The 21,421-nt window shown below is 45.9% G+C and overlaps 1 protein-coding gene and 1 long non-coding RNA gene across 10 annotated transcripts in view; one reads left to right on the top strand and one right to left on the bottom strand.

Moving 5' to 3' along the window:
* LOC140910876 (uncharacterized) overlaps positions 1-9,037 on the top strand; it is a 37,275-nt gene extending 28,238 nt beyond the window's left edge. The window contains exon 4 of the long non-coding RNA XR_012158783.2: positions 6,308-9,037. This is a non-coding gene — a long non-coding RNA (uncharacterized LOC140910876). The remainder of the gene's footprint in view (positions 1-6,307) is intronic.
* The window catches only part of PTPRA (protein tyrosine phosphatase receptor type A), a 259,596-nt gene continuing 242,890 nt past the window's right edge, over positions 4,716-21,421 (bottom strand). For 7 of the 9 annotated variants that reach the window (XM_073342939.1, XM_073342931.1, XM_073342933.1 and 4 more), the window contains 7 exons: positions 21,004-21,097; positions 14,871-14,947; positions 10,929-11,063; positions 10,269-10,394; positions 9,490-9,641; positions 8,708-8,843; positions 4,716-8,124 (listed from right to left, as the gene is read on the bottom strand). In XM_073342939.1, the coding sequence (XP_073199040.1) occupies positions 8,050-8,124; positions 8,708-8,843; positions 9,490-9,641; positions 10,269-10,394; positions 10,929-11,063; positions 14,871-14,947; positions 21,004-21,097 (795 nt within the window). In that variant the 3' untranslated portion in view covers positions 4,716-8,049. Of the gene's footprint in view, positions 8,125-8,707; positions 8,844-9,489; positions 9,727-10,268; positions 10,395-10,928; positions 11,064-14,870; positions 14,948-21,003; positions 21,098-21,421 lie in introns of those variants that run through there. The other 2 variants (XM_073342934.1, XM_073342936.1) reach the window with 2 other exon arrangements.

Below are 21,421 nucleotides of genomic sequence, written 5' to 3'. Positions count from 1 at the left end.
TGCCAGTGTAAGATAGGGCTACATGAGATCACAATCAGGCCCACTGTGTTTTAAACTCCCTTCAAAGTTCCTATCCTGAGAGGTCTCACGGGATGGCAGGTGTGGGCATAACTCCACCAACATAACTGTCCCGGGAGGGGGTGGGGGGGAGAAAGTACAGTCCCCCCAGGTAAAGTGATTCCAAGATGCCAACTGTCATAACTTCAACAAAAACATGGCAGGTACTTTCCACATACAGGGAATTCAGACATCTCCACAGACACACACACTCATGATCTATAGCCTCGGTAATGGGTATGTATGGGCAGGTTTGAGTGAGGACTTTCAGGGAGTTGCTCTCACTGCTGGAACTAGTAGTCTGTGCCCAAGCCATCTTGTGCCCAACTGGGGCTTACTGGGAAGGCTGTGAGTGTCCAGTCCATTCAAAAAGATGCTGCCAGAGCAGCAGCTAAGTCACATTCTAGGACCTCTGGCAGAGATTCGTGCTGTGAGGGCATACGGCTACCTTCGCAATGGGGCCCATTCCTGACATCAGTGACAACTCGCCTATTGCCTTCAATGGCAACTGAATCATGCCCCAGAAATGTCTCTCTTTTACTGATTTAACCTTGGTTTATACTGTTCTAATTCAACTAATAATTAATTAGAAAACAATCAAGTTTGGCAAATGATTTGGCCATGACATGGTCTGTGCATTTCTTGGGGGAGTTCTGAAGGGTACTGTGGCAGAGAAGATCTTGGTGAGTGTGGTGGACATATAAAACTGGGTCAGTCCTATAGGAACGCAGCACTTGGAAACAAGAACTTCCCCCAGGGGTATTTAATAGTGCACATGCTGTCACAATATTAGTATGAAAGTCTGTACCAGAACCAAAGGGCTCTGCTCTAGACAGGGCCCATAATCTGCAACATTATGGGCTACATTCTTACTGCTTATTATGCATCCCAGCTACCCCTAACACACCCACGGACTTGCCATGCCGAGGAGGTCCAAGGTATTTGGTGAGATGCATGGGATTGAATTGCACAGAGCAATGACCGCCAAATCATACTTTGGGGTTGGGATATTCAAAGAGACCTAAGGGAGTTAGGCATCCATCCCACTGAAATTCAATAGGATTTGGGCACTTAACTTCCTTAGCTCCTTTGAGAATGCCAGTCTAAAGGGCCCACCATAAAGTCCTTGCTCAGGCTCATTTCCCAGTGGCATCAATGGAAGCTTTGCGTGAGTAAGGACTGCAGCACCAAGCTCCAAGGATAAGCTGTGTAAATAATGCGCTGGGTTCATGGATGTTTGTTGTTTTTGAAGAGGGCCTTAAGGACTCATTGGATCTCATCAACCCAAATAGCAAGAGGGATGGAGTGTGAGCCTTTTAATGTTGACTATCCCTGTTTATAGAGTTAAGTCATGTTAGTTAAACATACTGCTATCTACACACATACTACAGAATACTTGTGCAGACCAGCTCTCATGTATACACATATATCGACGTATTTGTGTCACAGACTTACTGACAACACTACACCATGGCCATTTTTAGCTTCAGCATAGCAGTAAATCCACAGATTATTTGGAAAGACTTGATCAGCATCACTCAGCAATACCCAGTATGGTGCTCTTCAGAGAGAGAGAGGCCATGATATTCCAGCAGACAGTCCCCTCAATTTACACCACAAAGCAGTGAAAGTTGACATTTAACATTTTCACTGCCATATATATATAGAATTGGGGAATCCTTTCAGAATTCATGTATAGCCTACTAAAGTGGCAGACAACTATACACCTATACACACACTTAGCTTTATATATGCAAGTACTGTAGTTCCATTAATTCCAGTGGGACTACTCATGACAGTAACGTTAAGTGTGTTTGCAGGACTGAAGCCTAATGCATGGGGGACTCCTATCAACTTCAACAGGAATTCTGTGCAGGAAGTGGCTGAAAATTTGGCCCCAAAGACAGGTTTTCCAGATGAAATTCTATAGCTAAAGAAAATGGTCTCTTAGCAAATACAATCGGGGGGCGGGTGAGAGAGGAACGACACATCCAAACCATATCATAAAATGTAAGGGATATTTCCGAGCCCTTGGAGATCTCTCAGTCCTTTCTCTCTAACCAATCCTGGGTATTAAACAATCAAATGTCGTATCTGAACAGTAAAAACTACACTCCGTTCCCCATACTCTTGCACAGGCCTTCTGCAATAGGAACTTAACTTCTCAGCCACAAAAAGACACCAGCATATTTAGCCTTATATACATAGCTATCTAAAAACCCAACCTTTAAGGACACTTTATAAGACCCCCTCCAGTAAGAAAGCAGAATTTATGTTGGGTGGGTGTGTTATTAAACCCTCTTGTTTGGCATATAATATTCCCCCACTTCCCTCACACACACCCCCTGTGATAGATTTCACTAATGCTTGCTTCACGCTGGATTGCCTATGGCTGTACCTAATGCATGTCAGCTTTCAGACTTTGGATTTTAATGGAAGTTGTTATTCAATTTTCATCTTGTTGATTTCAGCCCAATTCTCATATTTGTCAAGTTGTTTTGAATCCCAGTGCTGTCTCTACAAAGTGCTTGCAACCCCTTCAGCTACATGTCATCTGCAAATTTTGTAAGCCTACATTCCACTCCATGACACAAGCAGTTGGGCCATTAATACAAATATAGTGCATGTTAAACACACCAAGTCAACCTAGCTCTTTCCAGCCATTATTATTGTCCTAAATAAACACAGATATATTTTACTTGCCTGCATGCGCACATACAGTCATGAACATTGGCCTAGACCCCCCCCACATGGGCAATCTGCAGGATCAGGTCCAAGAGGTGAATGTAGCTGGACTGCTTGGGAACAGTGACCATAATATAATTAAATTTAACATCCCTGTGGTGGGGAAAACACCACAGTAGCCCAATACTGTAGCATTTAATTTCAGAAAGGGAAACTACACAAAAATGAGGTTACTTAAACAGAAATTAAAAGGTACAGTACCAAAAGTAAAATCCCTGCAAGCTGCATGGAAACTTTAGAGGCTCAACTTAAATGTATACCCCAAATTAAAAAACACAGTAATAGAACCAAAAAAGAGCCACCGTGGCCAAACAACAAAGTAAAAGAAGCAGTGAGAGACAAAAAGGAAGGTGCATAAACCCTGGCAAATTAAGTGTAAAAATATAATTAGGAAGGCCAAAAAAGAATTTGAAGAACAGCTAGCCAAAGACTCAAAAAGTAATAGCAAAATTTTTTTTAGTACATCAGAAGCAAGAAGCCTGCTAAACAACCAGTGGGGTCACTGGACAATCAAGATGCTAAAGGAGCACTCAAGGATGATAAGACCATTGCGGAGAAAATAAATGAATTCTCTGCATTGGTCTTCATGGCTGAGAATGTGAGGGAGATTCCCAAACCTGAGCCATTCTTTTTAGGTGACAAATCTGAGGAACTGCCCCAGATTGAGGTGTCTTTAGAGGAGGTTTTGGAACAAATTGATAAACTAAACAATAGTAAGTCACCAGGACCAGATGGTATTCACCCAAGAGTTCTGAAGGAACTCAAATGTGAAATAGTAGGACGTGCCACAAGTACTCCTTTTCTTTTAACTGTCATCTGTAATTTATCATTTAAATCAGCTTCTGTACCAAACGATTGGAGGATAGCTAATGTGATGCCAATTTTTAAAGAGGGCTCCAGAGGTGACCCTGGCAATTACAGGCCGGTAAGCCTGACTTCAGTACCGGGCAAACTGGTTGAAACTATAGTAAAGAACAAAACTGTCAGACACACAGATGAACATAATTTGTTGGGGAATAGTCAACATGGTTTTTGTAAAGGGAAATCATGCCTCACCAATCTGCTAGAATTCTTTGAGGGGGTCAACAAGCATGTGAACAAGGAAGATCCAGTGGATATAGTGTATTTAGATTTTCAGAAAGCCTGGACAAGGTCCCTCACCAAAGGCTCTTAAGCAAAGTAAGCAGTCATGGGATAAGAGGGAAGGTCCTCTTATGGATTGGTAACTGGTTAAAAGATCAGAAACAAAGGGTAGGAATAAATGGTTAGTTTTCAGAATGGAGAGAGATAAATAGTGGTGTCCCCCAGGGGTCTGTACTGGGCCCAGTCCTATTCAACATATTCATAAATGATCTTGAAAAAGGGGTAAACAGTGAGGTGGCAAAATTTGCAGATGATACAAAACTACTCAAGATAGTTAAGTCCCAAGCAGACTGCAAAGAGCTACAAACGGATTTCTCAAAACTGGGTGACTGGGCAACAAAATGGCAGATGAAATTCAATTTTGATACATTCAAAGTAATGCACATTGGAAAACATAATCCCAATTATGCATATAAAATGATGGGGTCTAAATTAGCTGTCTCTCAAGCAGGGCTGCTGTTGCACTGATCCTTTCCCAGCTGTAGATGAGGACCCAGCGGATCGGCTTGGCACTTAAATGCATAGGGAAGATACATTCTATTGGTTCATTCAGTAGCTGGAGAAGTCTTCTGTTTAGTCATGCATTCAAATGGCAAATGGCTTTGTCTCAGCCCTACTCAATCTGACTACAGAGAGTGGGCTCTGATTGTTCACCCTAATTCCAGTATTTTAGGCCCCTGAAATCAAGTTCCATTGTAAATTGGAATAGGTCAGATATTACACTGCATCTTCCTTTAAGAACAGTTCAACGGCCTTCTTCTCTCATCAGCTACAATCTTTGAGCTCAAAAACAGGATTCATTCAAAAAAGTCATCTTCAGACACACACAGAAAAGGTCTATCTAGTATTTAAAGACAGACATACTTCAGAACTCTCTCTTCTAGAGAGAACAAACAATTGAGCCAAATCAACGCCATATTGAGAAAAAGGAAGTAAAAGCTACCTGCTCCCTTCCTTTTAAAAGGGGCAGAAAAGTTTTAACACGTCTTAGAAGTTTTAAGATTTGTCTACAATAAAAGCCACAAAACCCAGGATAAAGTTTCATATTCAAAGGAAGGTTAATTGAAAATGTTTAGGAGACCACCACAGTGTCAGGCTGCAATGGCTAAAGGCTAGGTCCTGCAAACATTTAAGTGTGGGAGGAACTTTACTCATTTGAGTAAAATTACTGATACATGTAAATTTATAGGATTGAGGCTACATAAAACTGCAAATAATGTCATGTGGATGTGGGAGGGCTCAGCCTGGGCAGAGCAAGCCTTAAAAGGGAAATACTTTCCATGGAGCAAGGAATAGGCTCCTTGCTTTATCCATCATCTCTGCTCTGGCTGGGATGTGGTGTCCATCACTTGAAGTTTAGCTCAAGATTGGATGTCTTTCTTGAAGATGTGCTCTAGCTTAGCTACAAGTTACTGCGTACTTGATGCCAGAATCACTGGGTGAAATTCTATGGCTTGTTCCCTTCTGGCCTTAAACATTATGGATCTATTTATTTTATTACCATCTGTGAAGTAAGATACATTCTTGGTGCCTCCTTTCCATCAAAAACCAACAAGTCTTCTTGGTTTCAGACTAGCTCCTAGAGGACAGATATCCATGTCACCATTCTTGGCATCAACTGGAGCTTTTAGCCCGTGATCCTGCAGGCAGGCCTGTGTATCCACGGGCCCTGATTCAGGAAAGCATCTCCATTTGGAACAGTGTTTGTGTGCTGGCTTACATGCTTTTCTGGGTCAGGGCCACACAGAGCCCTACTGTCATCTGCAGGACTCTGCATGGGCATAAGGATCCAACTGTGCGGATCAGAGTGCAAAACTGAGGCCTTTGCAGGCTGTCTCTGTAGAGACACAAATGTGAATGAGCCCTGTAGACTGAATTCTCCTCTTACACTCAGAAAGGATCCCTTCAGGTAAGGACTGCGGCAAACTGGTGGGATATTCCGTGTGTGAGAGAGAGGGAGACATAGACTATTTCTATGTGTATTTAGCTAGAGCAAGCCTACACTCTTGGGGGATGGATCCCCAAGCCTGTTCAGTTAGCACTTTCAACAGTATCACATTCAGTGTAGAAATTAAAAATAAAACCCCTCCCCCAAACAAAAGAACCCTCCTCTAGAAGAGTCTGATTTTTTGATATTTTCCCCTTGCACAACTAACCTGGGATGGAGAGGGTTTACACAGAGTGACTGTGAGATCCCCCACAGGAGGGCTGAGAAGACACCTGGTCTTCCACAATTAACTCAGGCAAACAGGATCTTTATTTAGGGATGGTACCAGAGACCTTCTCCTGGTGACTTTTATTGGTAGTGCTGCCTCCCTGAATGCTGCAAGACTCAAATCCTCTATTTTAATTTTCATTTCAGTGCTAAGAAAATACAGAATTGGACCTGTGGACCTATACTATCCTTGGCAGAACCACCCACCAGGCCTGATTCTGACCGTACTCCCATCAGTATGACCTGTGTGTAAATCCTCGGCTTTCATTGTAGTTACACTGGTATGGGAGGAAAGTCTAGCCCAGGAGCTGCTCAAGGACCATTCATTGGGTGTGGAGGGAAGGAAGAGATGTGTCAGGGGAGCTGATCGCACTTGATGTCTGAGGGACAATTAATGGCTGGCTGAAGTTTGGATTGTTATGGTGCCACATCCTCTCTCCAAACCACGGCACCAACACCTAGAAGAGACCTACTGGAAGGAGGGCCCCTCCTCACTCTCTTTCCCTCAGTCCTTCTGACCACAGACATGGAAAGGAGTAAAATTAAAACACATTTCTTGGCCATGGAGGCTCTGATGTGTTGACAGCCAGCAGGCACATGGCAGTCCTGCCTCCAAGCATAAAGGAAACAGGGTCGGGCAACCCATAACTGACATGGGCCAACACACCCCCTTGGCCGGTGTAAGACAAACATGAAGTAAACACAGCTCTCATGGCAGAACACAGTCCAAGTCCTTGTCTACACTGTGGATTTGCCCCGGCTGCAGCCATTGGTGGAGCTGAGCCAGTGCACACTCCCCACACAGACAGGCAGAGCTGCACGAAGCCATGATTTTCACATGTGTAGCTTAACCCCAGATTCAGGCAGAGGTACAAACGGTGACTTATTGAGGCTTTGCCTGTCTACACTAAGCATTTGTGCTGGTGAAGCTATACCACCTGCTGGACACCAATGGCTGAAACTCCCAGAGTACACAAGGCTAGAATGAAACATTCGGCTTTGCCGAGAGAGAATGAATCTTAATACTAACAACAACAAAGCTGCTACTGTTCACTGATGAACACAGACTGATAAGAGAGCCAGAGGATTTCAGACAATGGCCTTTGTTAATTGCAGGAGCAGGTAAGGCCATCCACGTACCTGACTGTACCTACAGTTCAGCTAGACATCTAAATGACCTACCGTGTTGCTTGCCAATAACTGCCAAGCTGAGCGGCAGATAAAACCAATCTGAAATCTGGCACACATACAGGGAAGTTTCCTTTAGGGAGCAAAAATCCTTTTTTTCTGGTTGAAATCCCAACTGTTGCTGCCACTTACAAGTCCATTACCATTCTCAGTTGGTGACGCAGAGTTATTTAGTCCCGGAGAAAAAAACTTTTGCTTTTTCTCTTTTTATACAAAAACTAGGATATATACAGAATAAGCTTTTTTCTTCCTTTTCTTCCTTTCTTTCTTTCAAGAGCAGAACAGCAGGAAAATGTGAAACCATTTCCCCACAGGTTCGGAAAAGCTTGTGCTTTTAGATGAGATCCAGAATACTATTATTTTTAAAAAGGCTTTACTCCCTCAGGGAAAAAAAAAAAAAGATTTACAAACAAAACAACAGCCTATATCAACTCTCCAGCAGAGAGATGGATTGACAATATTAATCCAAACATCACGCTATTTAATTCCCCAATAAAACATTGGAAAAAAGGAGCCAACAGTATCCGCGCTAACACTTTTGCTACATATAAAATCTCCAGCTAATATGAAGCCTATGGTACCAATCTCTAAAACAGTTAAGATATATACACATATTTTGGGGGGTATATTAACAAACAGAATATTACAAAATATTAAAGAAGGCAACTCTTCTGTCATTTGTTTCTTTTTGTTTTGTTTTTTCACTTGAAGTTGGCGTAATCTGAGAAGGCGTCAATGTATTCCTGCACCACCTTGTAGCAGAATTCGTACTGTTCCTGTGGTGTTTGGGAGAGGAAAAGCACAGCATTAGATGAGGAAAGGGACTTTGCACTTATGGCCTGTGTTATGAAGGGGTAAGGCTAGATAATCACAGTGGTCCCTTCCTGTCTTGTATCAAAACAATTTCAACTGCACATCTCCGAGTACTTTACAAGAGAAGGGTGAAGTATCATTATTCCCATCATAGATGGGCAAAAAACTGAGTCATGCAGAGGCTAGTGGCCTGCTTTTCAAAGGTGCTGAGCATCGACAGATCAGCAGAAGCTACGGATGTTTGGCACTTCTGTCTGTAAGTAACTTCCCATGGTGAAAGAGGCAGTCAGTGGCAGTGTCCGGAACAGAATCAGGTCTCCTTATTCCTAGCACCGTGCTCCCCTCCCTGTAGAACTCAGGTTGTTAGGAGGAAGGGGGTAGAGGAGAGAATCCTTCTTCTCCCCACCATTAGGATTATTTTAACTAGGGAAATTCCCACTCAGAAAACTTGGCTGAGAGGAAGGAAAGTTTGCAGGCACATCTCAACCGAGATCTATTAAGGCATGAAGGGAGCTAGGTAGTGAAGATGCAATAACTTGTGCCTACCAGTGTCTGCACCATATGTGGCCTCTGTAATCTTAAACTCTTCACTGTCTGAAAGACGTCCAGAATCCCCTCGGCTTTAACCCTTTCCAGGACAGTGCTCAGTGCACAAAAGGTTCCTGTTCTTCCTGCCCCGGCACTGGCGAAGAGACAAAAAGAAGAGCACAGAGAAAGCGATCAATACAGAGTACATTCATTTGGCTGCATGGATGCTCCAACCCAGGCAGTGGGAGGGAAATGCTGGGGAACGTGAACATCTTGAACAGTCTCCTTTGTGTTTTCTAGTTTAACTACCATTTATAGACAGTTGTTTTCATGTGAAGCATCCCATCTGACTAATTATCCATTGTTCCCTCCTCTCTTGGGCACCACCTCATGTCTGGCCAGAATTAGGTCAAACAGCTAGTCAGATGGTGAAGAAGGTTTGGACATCATGTGACATGAGCTGAGTGGTCTCAGACCAGTTCCCAATTTCTCCACATCAACTCCCACCACAAACTCAACTGTCCCTGAAATAGGAGGAAGAGACGCCAAGGACTGAATGGGGCCTGGTGACAGAATTACTCCTGGACCCCTCCAGCTCCAGGTTGAGGTACACTGGCGGGGCAGCATGAGAGAAGCTTGCACCACAGCTGTCTATGTTGCCCCTGATCAGTGGGCTGAGGACGTCCATCACCAATCCGGTCCCTTTCACTGGCTTGCAGATCTATCGAAGTTACCCAAGACCAGAGCAATGCTGGCTCTAGGCCAACTGTGTCCAGTCCCTTGGCCTGACTGGGCTGTACCTGCAGTGCACAGTGATTGGATGGTTCCCAGACTGCTGCTGCTGTTTCTGCACAGCTGCAATGATATTGATCATTCCTTTCCCATCGCTAGGGATTCCAACTTCCGGCCAGCCATGGAAATGGAACTGTCGAATCTGCCGGCTCTTGTTTTCCTTGCAGGAGAAAAACAATGACAACTTCACTCCACTAGACCAACCTAAGTCCAGATGCGTAGCTGGAAACAGATTGTTGCAAGGGCTTGGGAAGAAAGTTAGAAGACAATGATCAGAAGGGCAGTAGCAGCAGATGCCCAATAGGACCAATGGCAGTGTGTCAGGGAGTCGGTTGGTGGGGGGTGCCCTAGGGGACAAAGTGGGGAACTGGAAACCACAGAGGGTTTGGGAGGCCCAGGAGGGAACCAGCAGAGGAGAGAGTATGGGTTGGATGGCAGCAGGGAGGTGGGGGGCAGGAAGTGGATAACTGAGTTTCTGGTGGGGGAAGGAAGCTCCGCAGTGGGGGAGGCATGACCATAGGTCAGTGGGAGAGGAGAGGTTAACAACGGGGAAGGGGATAGGACAGCAGTGTGCAGGGAGTGGGGTGAGGAAGGAGGGAACTGGCAGTGGAGGTGTCGTTTTGGGGCAATTGTGGAAGGGTAGGGAAGCTGAGGAGGGGCTAGGGGAAAAGGGGAGAATCAGCATTTGGGACAGGGCTGCAGGAGTGAGACAGAACCAGGGGTTAACTACAACAAATGCCCAGAGATCCCAGAGCTGCCTTCCATGGTGAGGGAGAGAGACTCCTACCCTGGTGTTTGTTACTAGCAGGTCCCGCACTGTGTAGCTCTCACATTCCTCCTCTTTTTTCAGCTCCATGGTGATGTCTCCATAGGACACAGAGCCATCAGAAGGCCAGTACTGGGCACATTTCTCCTGAGAAAGCATGAGAGGTGACGAGGTGAGAAACCTCCATGTGGCAGCATGAAATCCCCCCCTCTCCATCCTGGCCTGAGGGGTCTGTTACAAGGAGGCCTCAGTAGGCCAACCATGGGATCCAGAGGTTTAGAGGGGAATTAGGATGCTGCTCTCTAGCTTTGTGCATGAGTGATGTTGCTCTCCAGAAGCCAGCGCAAAGACAGTAACTAGCGAGTGGCCAGTTAGCTCAAGAGGTGTTTTGGGAGTGGAATGTCTTGGGTCCTTGTCCCATCTCCTCATGTCTAAAATTTATACTGTGTCTATAAGCACGTGGATTCTTTGGGAGTAAAACCAGAGATTGGGCTGCAGCACAAGATTCACCAGAGAAGGTCGGGTGCATGTATGTGTGTTAAATAGTTACATAATTTGGGATGTGTTGGGAACAAGCAACAAGGGGCTGTACGGTCTTGCCTTGATTTTCCCACCAGTGATGAAGTCATCATGATGTTGCTTTCCCAACAGCTGCAGAGTTAGTTAATCCCAGGCACTTACCTGGCCTCTCTCTTCCAGCTCTGTTAACATAACTATAGAGCAGGATTTCCACTCCCAGATCATCCTCCAGAAATCCTCTATTGTGTGCTGAAGAGGGCCCTGGCTGGCAATGTATGAGTCCTTCTGGCGATAACCCTGCAATTTCAAGCCATGGTTGTTGGGGCGGCAGAACTGCATGCAGCCTGGAACTCACCCCAGTGCTGTCAGCATCTGCAGCAGCAGCTGTTCTACCTGACACAGAGCTATGCTGCCATGAACTCCCTCACAGCCACGTTGAAAAGTTCATCCACAGAGAGATTACTATCAGATGGGTGCAGAGCATACGGCAAGACAAGAAGTGTGAGGGGTTGGTGACAGTGGGCACCAGTGTGGGGAACTGGGTGGGAACTCACCGGGAGAGTCCTGTGGGTGGATCACAGGCTCCAAAGCACAGATCATATGAAACCAGTGTGTTTGGCTTGGTTTCAGGAGGAAACCGCACCAAAGCTCAGAATCTCCCATTTCTCTCCCCACACCAGCCAGAACCTGAAATCCCTTCCTGGTGACAGTTGAAAAACTTGGTTCTTGTTTGCCAAAGGCTTGTGAACTTGGCTGTCTTCTGTACAGGCAGGGAAGGGGATCAGTGCTGCAACAAACCTTTTTCCATCTCTAACTTCTATGATCCAGTTTCCTTTTCATTCAGAAGTTGGATGTTTGAACAACTTCTTGTACAAATTACTTGGTGTAGATCTTCTGCTGTGTAGCACATGGCTACACAGCAGACAGAATCACAGGAGTCAGAGACAGAAATGGCCCTTTACACCCTCCCTGCCAGTGCAGGATCAGACCTGTTTTAAATGTCCCAGGTGATGAGGCTTCCACCACAGGGAGACGGTTCCACAGGGCAATACATCACATTGCAATCTCCCCTATTATCAGGCAACCCCATCACTCTGGCTTATCCCCAGTATATCACATAAGTAGTTGCTTTCCCCTTCTGGCACTTAAACCCTTGACGTATTTGGAGGCTGCCGTTTTGTCCCATTATCCAAATGTAAAAAGTCAAGATATCAGCAGCTCTTGCTCTGCCAAGGCTCTGCCATCACTCATCTCCACTCTATCAGCTCTGTTATGCCTCATAATTTGCTGTCTCAGTCATGCTCCATGGTGAAGACTCAGGCTACAGGCTATTACTTAGACATAGTCAAAACATTCTCCCTTCCTGGGGAGCCTGGTTTTTTAGCATTAATTCTGACCCCAAAGTAGCTTTAATTCCAATGCATCCAGCCTTCCTAGGCCCACTTTTCAGCTATGACTCATCACAGCACGTCACTGAGCTTAGGTATCCAATCACTGTGCCCCACATAGGGTGGTCCAGTAAATTAGTGACAATACAAAGGAAACAGATGATCAAGAGTCTTGTACATGTTACATAAAGAGCCTTACAGCATCTCAAGCAGATGCCTCTCGTGTTGGACAGCGCGTCTCCTTGCGTGGCAAAGACCCAAATTGTAAGTGGCCCACGTTGCTCATTTGGCTCTTGAAGAATTGAGAACTGTAACCCACGGTACAAAGAGCCAGACATCGGGGATCCAGCTTGCTGCACCACACAATGGCCCTACTTCTCATGTACCTTCCACTTGTGGATCTCAAACTGACTGACAAATCCTCACTAAGCCTCCCAGCCTCACTGTGAGGCGGGTTGTTCCTGTCCTCATTTTGCAGGTGGGGGAAGATTGAGGCATATAGAGGTTGACAGGAATTGGGGGGAAGGTCTGTGGTCCTGACTCGCTCAGTCCCAACAGTGGTAGGAAGAGAGCTTGGCTCCGGCAGATCCTAGGAAGGCTGCAGACGGATATGGAATGGACTGCACAGGGAACTTGGAGAATCATATTGGCATCCTCTCACTTCCTGTGGACCTACCCAGGTCTGCATGAAAGAGAACCCCACCCAGCCTCAGGGGGCTAACTGGGACACTCAAAGCCCCTATGAGCCTTGGTAGGTCTGCCAATACTTAGTGAGCTTGTCAGGGTGCTGATGAGGCTTTTGGTAGAAATGTGTCTATTACAGTGAGAAGCCTCCCCAGTGATGCAGTGACACCAAATCTGAGCTCTGTCTGCACAGTAAAGGGCTACAGACCTCGGTCTTGTCTACAAAAGAAAATGGTTCAGATTTAACTACACTGCTTTAGAAACTGATGTAGTTAAACAGCTGCTAGCCACTTCTGTGGACACTCTGATTCTAGTTTAAAAGTGTCCACACAAGGGAATGGCACCAAATTAGCTAACTCGGTGTCTAACGCAATGTAGTTAAATCAGGACCAGATCTTACTGCTTCTGTAGAGGAAAGCTCATGTCTCCAGCGAGCCTGAGATAAGTTGCGCTTGGCTCACCACAGCCAACAATCCACAGTGATGGTCCAAATTTAAAAGTTGATGTCTTTAGAAATTAGGCTTGAGTCAGCTAACTATTGGTCCTGGGCACTAGCTCGCAGCCAGGGCTGCCAAATAAACTCAAGTGTTGTTCTCCTCTTCTTTGCAGTTTTTTTGTTGCTACAGAGTGGCGAAAACGTGAAAAGACCAAAACATCAGAAGCCTCTTTGGACCCCGGAGAACACCCGCTTTTAGGATGTCATAATTCAGGAATCCCTTGTTTGAGTCAGTTCAAATTTTGTAGAAAAATTTTACCCTGGGCCCAGACCTAATCTACCAGTTTTAACGATGATGTAGCTTTTACTGTGGATTTTAAGGAGAGGAGCAAAACCAGGCCTACACTGCAATCTACAGTATAGGTTGACAACTGCTGTTCCACAACCAAGAAACATTCCTCCTTCTGACAGTCAAAGTTTCTGTTGTTCTTTTTCATCCGAGTTTGCAGCGACAACACAAAGATGCTTAGTCATTTGGTGCATGTCAGTCAAGCAAAGTTCAGTAGAGGCAGGAAATTGAATTCTCAACAAAGCTGCCTACACCGCATGAAGGGCTTTCTGACTTAGATTCATGACAAACAAACAGGGCTGGGACGCCAAGTGGGCTGCTTATACTGCGCTCTGTTTGAAACAGATTGAGTCAGAATATAATGACAGAGCAGCATAGCGGGACTCACCCATTATGGATGATACTCATTAGAAAATTACATTGCAGGGGGATAGATAGATCAGGGTGTTATGCATGTGACACAGTGCCTTTCCCCTCTCCGTCACTGGTTCAAATCTAGCCCAGGACAGTCATTACCAAAAATGACTTGCCTTTGGGAGCAACTGTCATCTGGGGGTTAGAGACAGGATTGGGTGTCAGAAAACCTGGGGATCCTATATTACTTACTCATTTTTGGGTGCATTGCGTGTATGAATGCTAATGTGAGGCTTCCCGTTGACATCAGCAGGACTACCTGTCAGCAAGGGCTGTGCAACTTAGCCCTTGGTGAGTAGATCACTTAACCTCTGTGTCTCATTTCCTCCAGTCTGAGGATAACGAGGCTGATCTGCTTTTGTCAAGGGCTTTGAGATTGGTGTATTATGATTACATTGCATTGTCTGGTGGACGTTCAGTGGCCAAATGAAAGGAGCTTGTAGTCACTGTTCTATGCCTAGGAGACAGTTAGTCACTATCACAAGAGTCACTATCAAACTTGTTATGGGGCTCAGTGGAAGACCCAACGGGGCTGTTGAGACTAAAATCACCCTGTGATGTGTCTCTTCAGGTCATGAAGAGGCACAGGGGTGGGGCAGCATGGAAGCTCACGCGGCTTTTGCCTGAGCTGTACATGTTATTAGGATAAACAAGGGACTCCAGTCCCCAGTCAGACTAGCACCTTCCATCAGCTCTAAATACAATAAAAAAAACCCCCAACACCCTAAAAAGGAAGCATTTAAAGACTAGGCCCATCCTGGCTATGTTTGAGGTGGAGGGTTATTGGCTGCAACCTGCCATGGTTAGAGTATGAACAGGAAACAAGAACTTACATCAATAAAGGACGCATTGACATAGTCTGTGTTCTCTTCGCCTCTCTTCACTGGAATGATCACTCGATTGAACTCATCTAAAATAGAAGCCAGACAAGCAGATTGGAGTTTTGGGGAATATTTTCAAAACACAGATACTTGCTACTCGGGCATCAACCTTCGGATGAAAGTTAATGCAGCCCCAAGGGTGCCGTCAGATTGAGACAACAGAGATGAAGGATGGCTCAGTGAACAGGGAGCTAGCCTGGGACTGGGGAGACCTCCATTCAGTTCCATGCTGTATCCCAGACTCCCTGTGTGACCCTGGGCAAGTCACTTAATTTCTCTGTACCTCAGTTCCCATCTATACACTGGAGATAACAGCATTTCTGTACCTCACAGGTGTGTGGTATGGATACATTCATTAAAGATTGTGGGGGGCTCAGATAATGCACAGTAATGGAGACCCTGGAGCTCTTGGACAGATAAATCATAGTGTTAACGACACTCTAAAGCAGAGTGAGAAACGTTTGTGCCTTGGGCAAAACTATTTAGGAACAGAGCTGGTCAGAAATTTTCACTGGAAAAAAAATGAATAGTGGTACTCAAATTCTGAATCATCAAAATTTCTCATGACCCAGAAATCTCAAATGTTGACCAGCTCTATTCCTAAACCATACTGGGAAATGGAAATCGTCCAGCATGGTCTGCCTCCTTTAGCATGAGCACAGCAAATATTCACCCTTTTGCCATCTCAGTTCAAGATAGCACTTTTCCCCAGTGACTACCATCTTAACCTCAACTTTCATTTAAAAGAATTAAGTCTTTAGCCTTCATGGTTGCAACCTGAAATGTGAATCCAGGAACCAAAGCAGTGCTGTCTACACAGCAGTTTGAACCACTCCTTTTCAGATCAATGGGGTGTTGACTCTGAAGCCCAATGATGACAATTTAAAAGTCAGAATTGCTAACTATTTCATGGATCAAAGATTGGAAGGGGAGAGATTACCAGATTATGGAATTCCAGCACAGTCTGCTAAGGGTGACTTGTCATTTTGGTGTCAACAGAGGGTGGGGCTTAGGAGAGTACTAGTGTTTATTTTCTCCCAATATGAACCCTCACATATCAATATCTAGGCACTGTAGAATAATTGCTTGCAAGCACATGGAGCATGGTTCGCAGAGCCAAAATTCACATGGCCTAAATCATTAGCATTATTAATTTGTATTGCAGTAGCATCTAGGATCACGGATCAGTGCTGGACACTGCACAGGTAACTAACAAAGACAGTCCCTTGTCCCAGACAACTAATCAGATGGAATGCAACAGGTAGATAAGACCGAACAAAAATCTGCATGACGTGTTGCATGGCTCTGGCTCTTCATCTTTCTACTTCTCCACGTGGGCACCAATGATACTGCCAAAAATGACCTTAAGCCGGTCACTGCAGACTACATGGCTCTGGGAAGAAGGATAAAGGAGTTTGAGGCACAAGTCATGTTCTCTTCCATCCTCCCTGTTGAAGGAAAAGGCCCAAGTAGGTACCATCGAATTGTGGAAGTAAATGTGTGGTTGCACAGGTGGTGTTGGAGAAAGGGCTTTGGATTCTTCAACCATGGGAAGTTGTTCCAGGAAGGAGGATTGCTAGGAAGAGATGGGATCCACCTAACGAAGAGAGGGAAGAGCCATCTTCGCAGGCAGGTTTGCTAACCTAGTGAGGAGGGCTTTAAACTAGGTTCGCCGCGAGATGGAGACCTAAGCCCTGAGGTAAGTGGGGAAATGGGATACTGGGAGGAAACACAAGGAGGAGGGTGCAACAGGGGAGGCCTCCTGATTCATACTGAAAAAGTAGGGCAATCAGCTAGCTATCTTAGGTGACTTTACACGAACGCAAGAAGCCTGGGAAACAAGCAGGAAGAATTGGAAGTCCTGGCACAGTCAAGGAACTATGATGTGATTGGAATTACAGAGACTAGGTGGGGTAACTCACATGACTGAAGCACTGTCATGGATGGGTATAAACTGTTCAGGAAGAACAGGCGGGGGAGAAAAGGTGGAGGAGTTACACTGCATGTAAGGGAGCGGTATGATTGCTCAGAGCTCCAGCATGAAACTGGAGAAAAGCCTGTTGAGAGACTTTGGTTTAAGTTTGAGGCGAGAGCAACAAGGGTGATGTTGTGGTGGGCATCTGCTATAGACTACCAGACCAGGAGGATGAGGTAGACGAGGCTTTCTTCGGACAACCAAGAGAAGTTTCCAGATCACAGGCCCTGGTTCTCATGGGGGACTTCAATCATGCTGACATCTGCTGGGAGAGTAATACAGTAGTGCACAGACAATCCAGGAAGCTTTCGGAGAGTGTTGGGGACAACTTCCTGGGATGGGATGGAACCAACTAGGGGCTGTTCTCTGCTTGACCTGCTACTCACAAACAGGGAAGAATTGGTAGGGGAAGTAGCAGTGGGTGGCAACCTGGGCAGCAGTGACCATGAGATGGTCAAGTTCAGGATCGTGTCAAAAGAAAGAAAGGAGAGCAGCAGAATAAGGACCCTGGACTTTAGAAAAGCAGACTTTGACTCCCTCAGGGAACTGATGGGCAGGATCTCCTGGGAGGCTCATATGAGGGGGAAAGGAGTCCAGAAGAACTGGCTGTATTTTAAAGAAGCCTTATTGAGGGCGCAGGAACAAACCATCCTTATGTGCAGAAAGAATAGCAAATATGGCAGGCGACCAGCTTGTCTTAACAGAGAAATCTTCGGTGAGCTTAAACACAAAAAGGAAGCTTACAAGAAGTGGAAACTTGGACAGATGATTAGGAAGGAGTATAAAGATATTGCTCGAGCATGCAGGGGTGTAATCAGGAAGGCCAAAGCACAATTGGAGTTGCAGCTAACAAGGGATGTGAAGGGTAACACAAAGGGTTTCTATGGGTATTGTAACAAGAAGGTGGTCAGGGAAAGTGTGGGACCCTTACTGAATGGGGGAGGCAACCTAGTGACAGTTGATGTGGAAAAAGCTGAAGTACTCAATGCTTTTTTTGCCTTGGTCTTCACAACAAAATCAGCTCCCAGATTGCTACACTGGGAAGCACAGTATGGAGAGGAGGTGAGCAGCCCGTAGTGGTGAAAGAACAGGTTAAGGACTAGATAGAAAAGATGGACATGCACAAATCCATGGGGCCAGATGCAACTCATTTGAGGGTGCTGAGGGAGTTGGCTGATGTGATTGCAGAGCCATTGGCCATTATGTCTGAAAACTCGTGGTGATTGGGGGAGGTCCTGGACGATTGGAAAAAGGCAAATATAGGGCCCATCTTTAAAAAAGGGAAGAAGGAGAACCCCAGGGAACTACAGACTGGTCAGCCTCACCTCAGTCCCCGGAAAAATCATGGAGCAGGTCCTCAAAGAATCCATTCCAAAGCACTTGGAGGAGAGGAAGGTGATCAGGAACAGTCAACATGGATTCACCAAGGGCAAGTCGAGCCTGACCAACCTGATTGCCTTCTATGATGAGATAACTGGCTCTGTTGATATGGGGAAAGCAGTGGATCTTATATACCTTGACTGTAGCAAAGCTTTTGATACAGTCTCCCACAGTATTCTTGCCAGCAAGTTAAAGTATGGATTGGATGAATGGACAATAAGGGGGATAGAAAGCTGGCTAGATTGTTGGGCTCAACGGGTAGTGATCAATGGCTCAATGTCTAGTTGGCAGCTGGTATCAAGCAGAGTGCTCCAGGGATCAGTCCTGGGGACGGTTTTGTTCAACATCTTCATCGGTGATCTGGACGATGGGATAAATTGCAGCCTCAGCAAGTTCACAGTTGACACTAAGCTGGAGGGAGAGGTAGATACACTGGAGGGTATGGATAGGGTCCAGAGTGACCTAGACAAATTGGAGGATTGGGCCAAAAGAAATCTGATGAGGTTCAACAAGGACAAGTGCAGAATCTGCAGTTAGGACAGAAGTATCGCATGCACTGATACAGGCTGGGGACTGACTGACTAAGCGGCAGTTCTGCAGAAAAGGATCTGGGGATTACAGTGGACGAGAAGCTGGATATGAGTCAACAGCGTGCCCTTGTTGCCAAGAAGGCTAATGGCATACTGGCCTGCATTAATAGGAGCATTGCCAGCAGATTGAGGGAAGTGATTGCTCCCCCTCTATTTGGCACTGGTGAGGCCACATCTGGAGTATTGCATCCAGTTTTGAGCCCCCCACTACAGAAAGGATGTGGACAAATTGGAAAGAGTCCAGCAGAATGAAAATGATTAGGGGGCTGGGGCACACAACTCCTGAGGAGAGACTGAGGGAACTGGGATTATTTAAATCTGCAGAAGAGAAGAGTGAGGGGGCATTTGATAGCAGCCTTCAACTACCTTAAGCGGGGTTCCAAAGAGGATGGAGCTAGGCTGTTCTCAGTGGTGTCAGATGACAGAACAAGGAGCAATGGTCTCAAGTTGCAGTGGGGGAGGTCTAGGTTGGTTCACTAGGAGGGTGGTGAAGCACTGGAATGGGTTACCTAGGGAAGTGGTGGAATCTCCATCCTTAGAGGATTTTAAGGCCCGGCTTGACAAAGCCCTGGCTGGGATGATTTAGTTCCTCCTGCTTTGAGCAGTGGATTGGACTAGATGACGTCCTGAGGTCTCTTCCAACCCTAATCTTCTATGATCTCCTGGGCAGGCTACTTTGTACTATGCAGTGAGTCACCTCTTCTAGTCTGCATGCCACTGCCCAGCTTCTCACAAACACCAAGAAACATGAGCACATGGCCTGCCACAGAGTGAACTGGCCCTAACAGCCAGGCTTCGCCTGTCTCCCCAGGTGGAGGGAATGAATACAGAGGTCAAATGATTGAAGCATATGACTCAGAACCAGTTATACTAAAAGATGTAAAAGGCTGCGTGAGCTCAGTGAGGGAGAGTTTGAAGAGAGACTCAAAGGAGCAGAAGAGCTGCTCTGTACAGAGTTACAGGCCCCTTAGCTTCCAGGCAAGGGGCCAGGGGGCTGGAGAGTGGGGAGCCAGCCTGCAAGAGGAAAGCCTTGGCAGGTACATGTCTAAGCCTTTTACCAAGGGTGTGAGCCAGCTAGGAAGGCTAGGGCAAGTTTTCAACTTTTTTATTAAACCAGATTCCCAAAAGGGGACAGTTATTGAGAAAGCACTTGCAGTGTGAAGTTTTCTAAACTGGAGAAGAGGAAACAGTGTGTCCTTGTTGCCAAGAAGGCATTTTGGGATGTATAAGTAGGGGCATAGCGAGCACATCGAGGGACGTGATCGTCCCCCTCTATTCGACATTGGTGAGGCCTCATCTGGAGTACTGTGTCCAGTTTAGGGCCCCACACTACAAGAAGGATGTGGATAAATTGGAGAAAGTCCAGCGAAGGGCAACAAAAATGATTAGGGGTCTGGAACACATGACTTATGAGGAGAGGCTGAGGGAACTGGGATTGTTTAGTCTGCAGAAGAGAAGAATGAGGGGGGATTTGATAGCTGCTTTCAGCTACCTGAGAGGTGGTTCCAGAGAGGATGGTTCTAGACTATTCTCAGTGGTAGAAGAGGACAGGACAAGGAGTAATGATCTCAAGTTGCAGTGGGGGAGGTTTAGGTTGGATATTAGGAAAAACTTTTTCACTAGGAGGGTGGTGAAACACTGGAATGTGTTACCTAGGGAGGTGGTGGAATCTCCTTCCTTAGAAGTTTTTAAGGTCAGGCTTGACAAAGCCCTGGCTGGGATGATTTAGTTGGGGATTGGTCCTGCTTTGAGCAGGGGGTTGGACTAGATGACCTCCTGAGGTCCCTTCCAACCCTGATATTCTATGATTCTATGAAACTGAGGCAAGGACAGGGCCCAAATCCAGACTGGGTAAGCCCAGCTACAGCCTCAATGCTCAGATGCCTCCACTGGCTCCCCATTCATTTCAGGATTCACTTCAAATTTACCTCATTTGTTTTAAAAGTCTTATGCTCACCACTCTGCTCCCTCCACTCACAGTGGCTAGTCCCCATCCCCTTCACAAACTACTGTTGGTGCAAGAGCCACCTCCTCTGCAGCTGCTGCTGCCTTTTGTCCTCCCAAATGATTCACCCTCTATATTTATCCATTTGTCCCCTGAGTGTGTCTTTGCCCTGGGCAGGATGGAAGAAAAACTCACATGGAATTATTTGAAGCACCCTGTTTTTCTTCATATTTGCTGGCAAGTTGCCTGTTCTCATCTTGTCATTCTGGATTTTGATTGAAGTTAGTTTCTGCATGGGGGACAATAAAATCAACCTACAACTTTCAAATGACCAAAAGCCAAGACCATAACAGTCAAAACGCCCCACACCAGTCCAAGCCAATCGCCCCAAGCCTGCCCAGGCCCCGTGCCAATCCAAGCCAACTGCCAAGTCTGAGTGAGCTGCCTTGAGCCAGCAGTTCCCAGCCACTGGGATATGCACCAGAATAAGGAGTTCACGCTTTCACCACTGTCATGCTAGACCATCCCTCCCCTCGTTTAAATAATGAGCCTTGATGTGGGTCTCTGCATGATGCCACTGCCTGTGTCTCATTGTATGCAGCTGTGCACACTA

The sequence above is a fragment of the Lepidochelys kempii genome, chromosome 4 (genome assembly GCF_965140285.1).
Source record: "Lepidochelys kempii isolate rLepKem1 chromosome 4, rLepKem1.hap1, whole genome shotgun sequence".
Taxonomy (NCBI): Eukaryota; Metazoa; Chordata; order Testudines; family Cheloniidae; genus Lepidochelys; species Lepidochelys kempii.
This window is presented reverse-complemented; position numbering and strand designations above follow the sequence as displayed.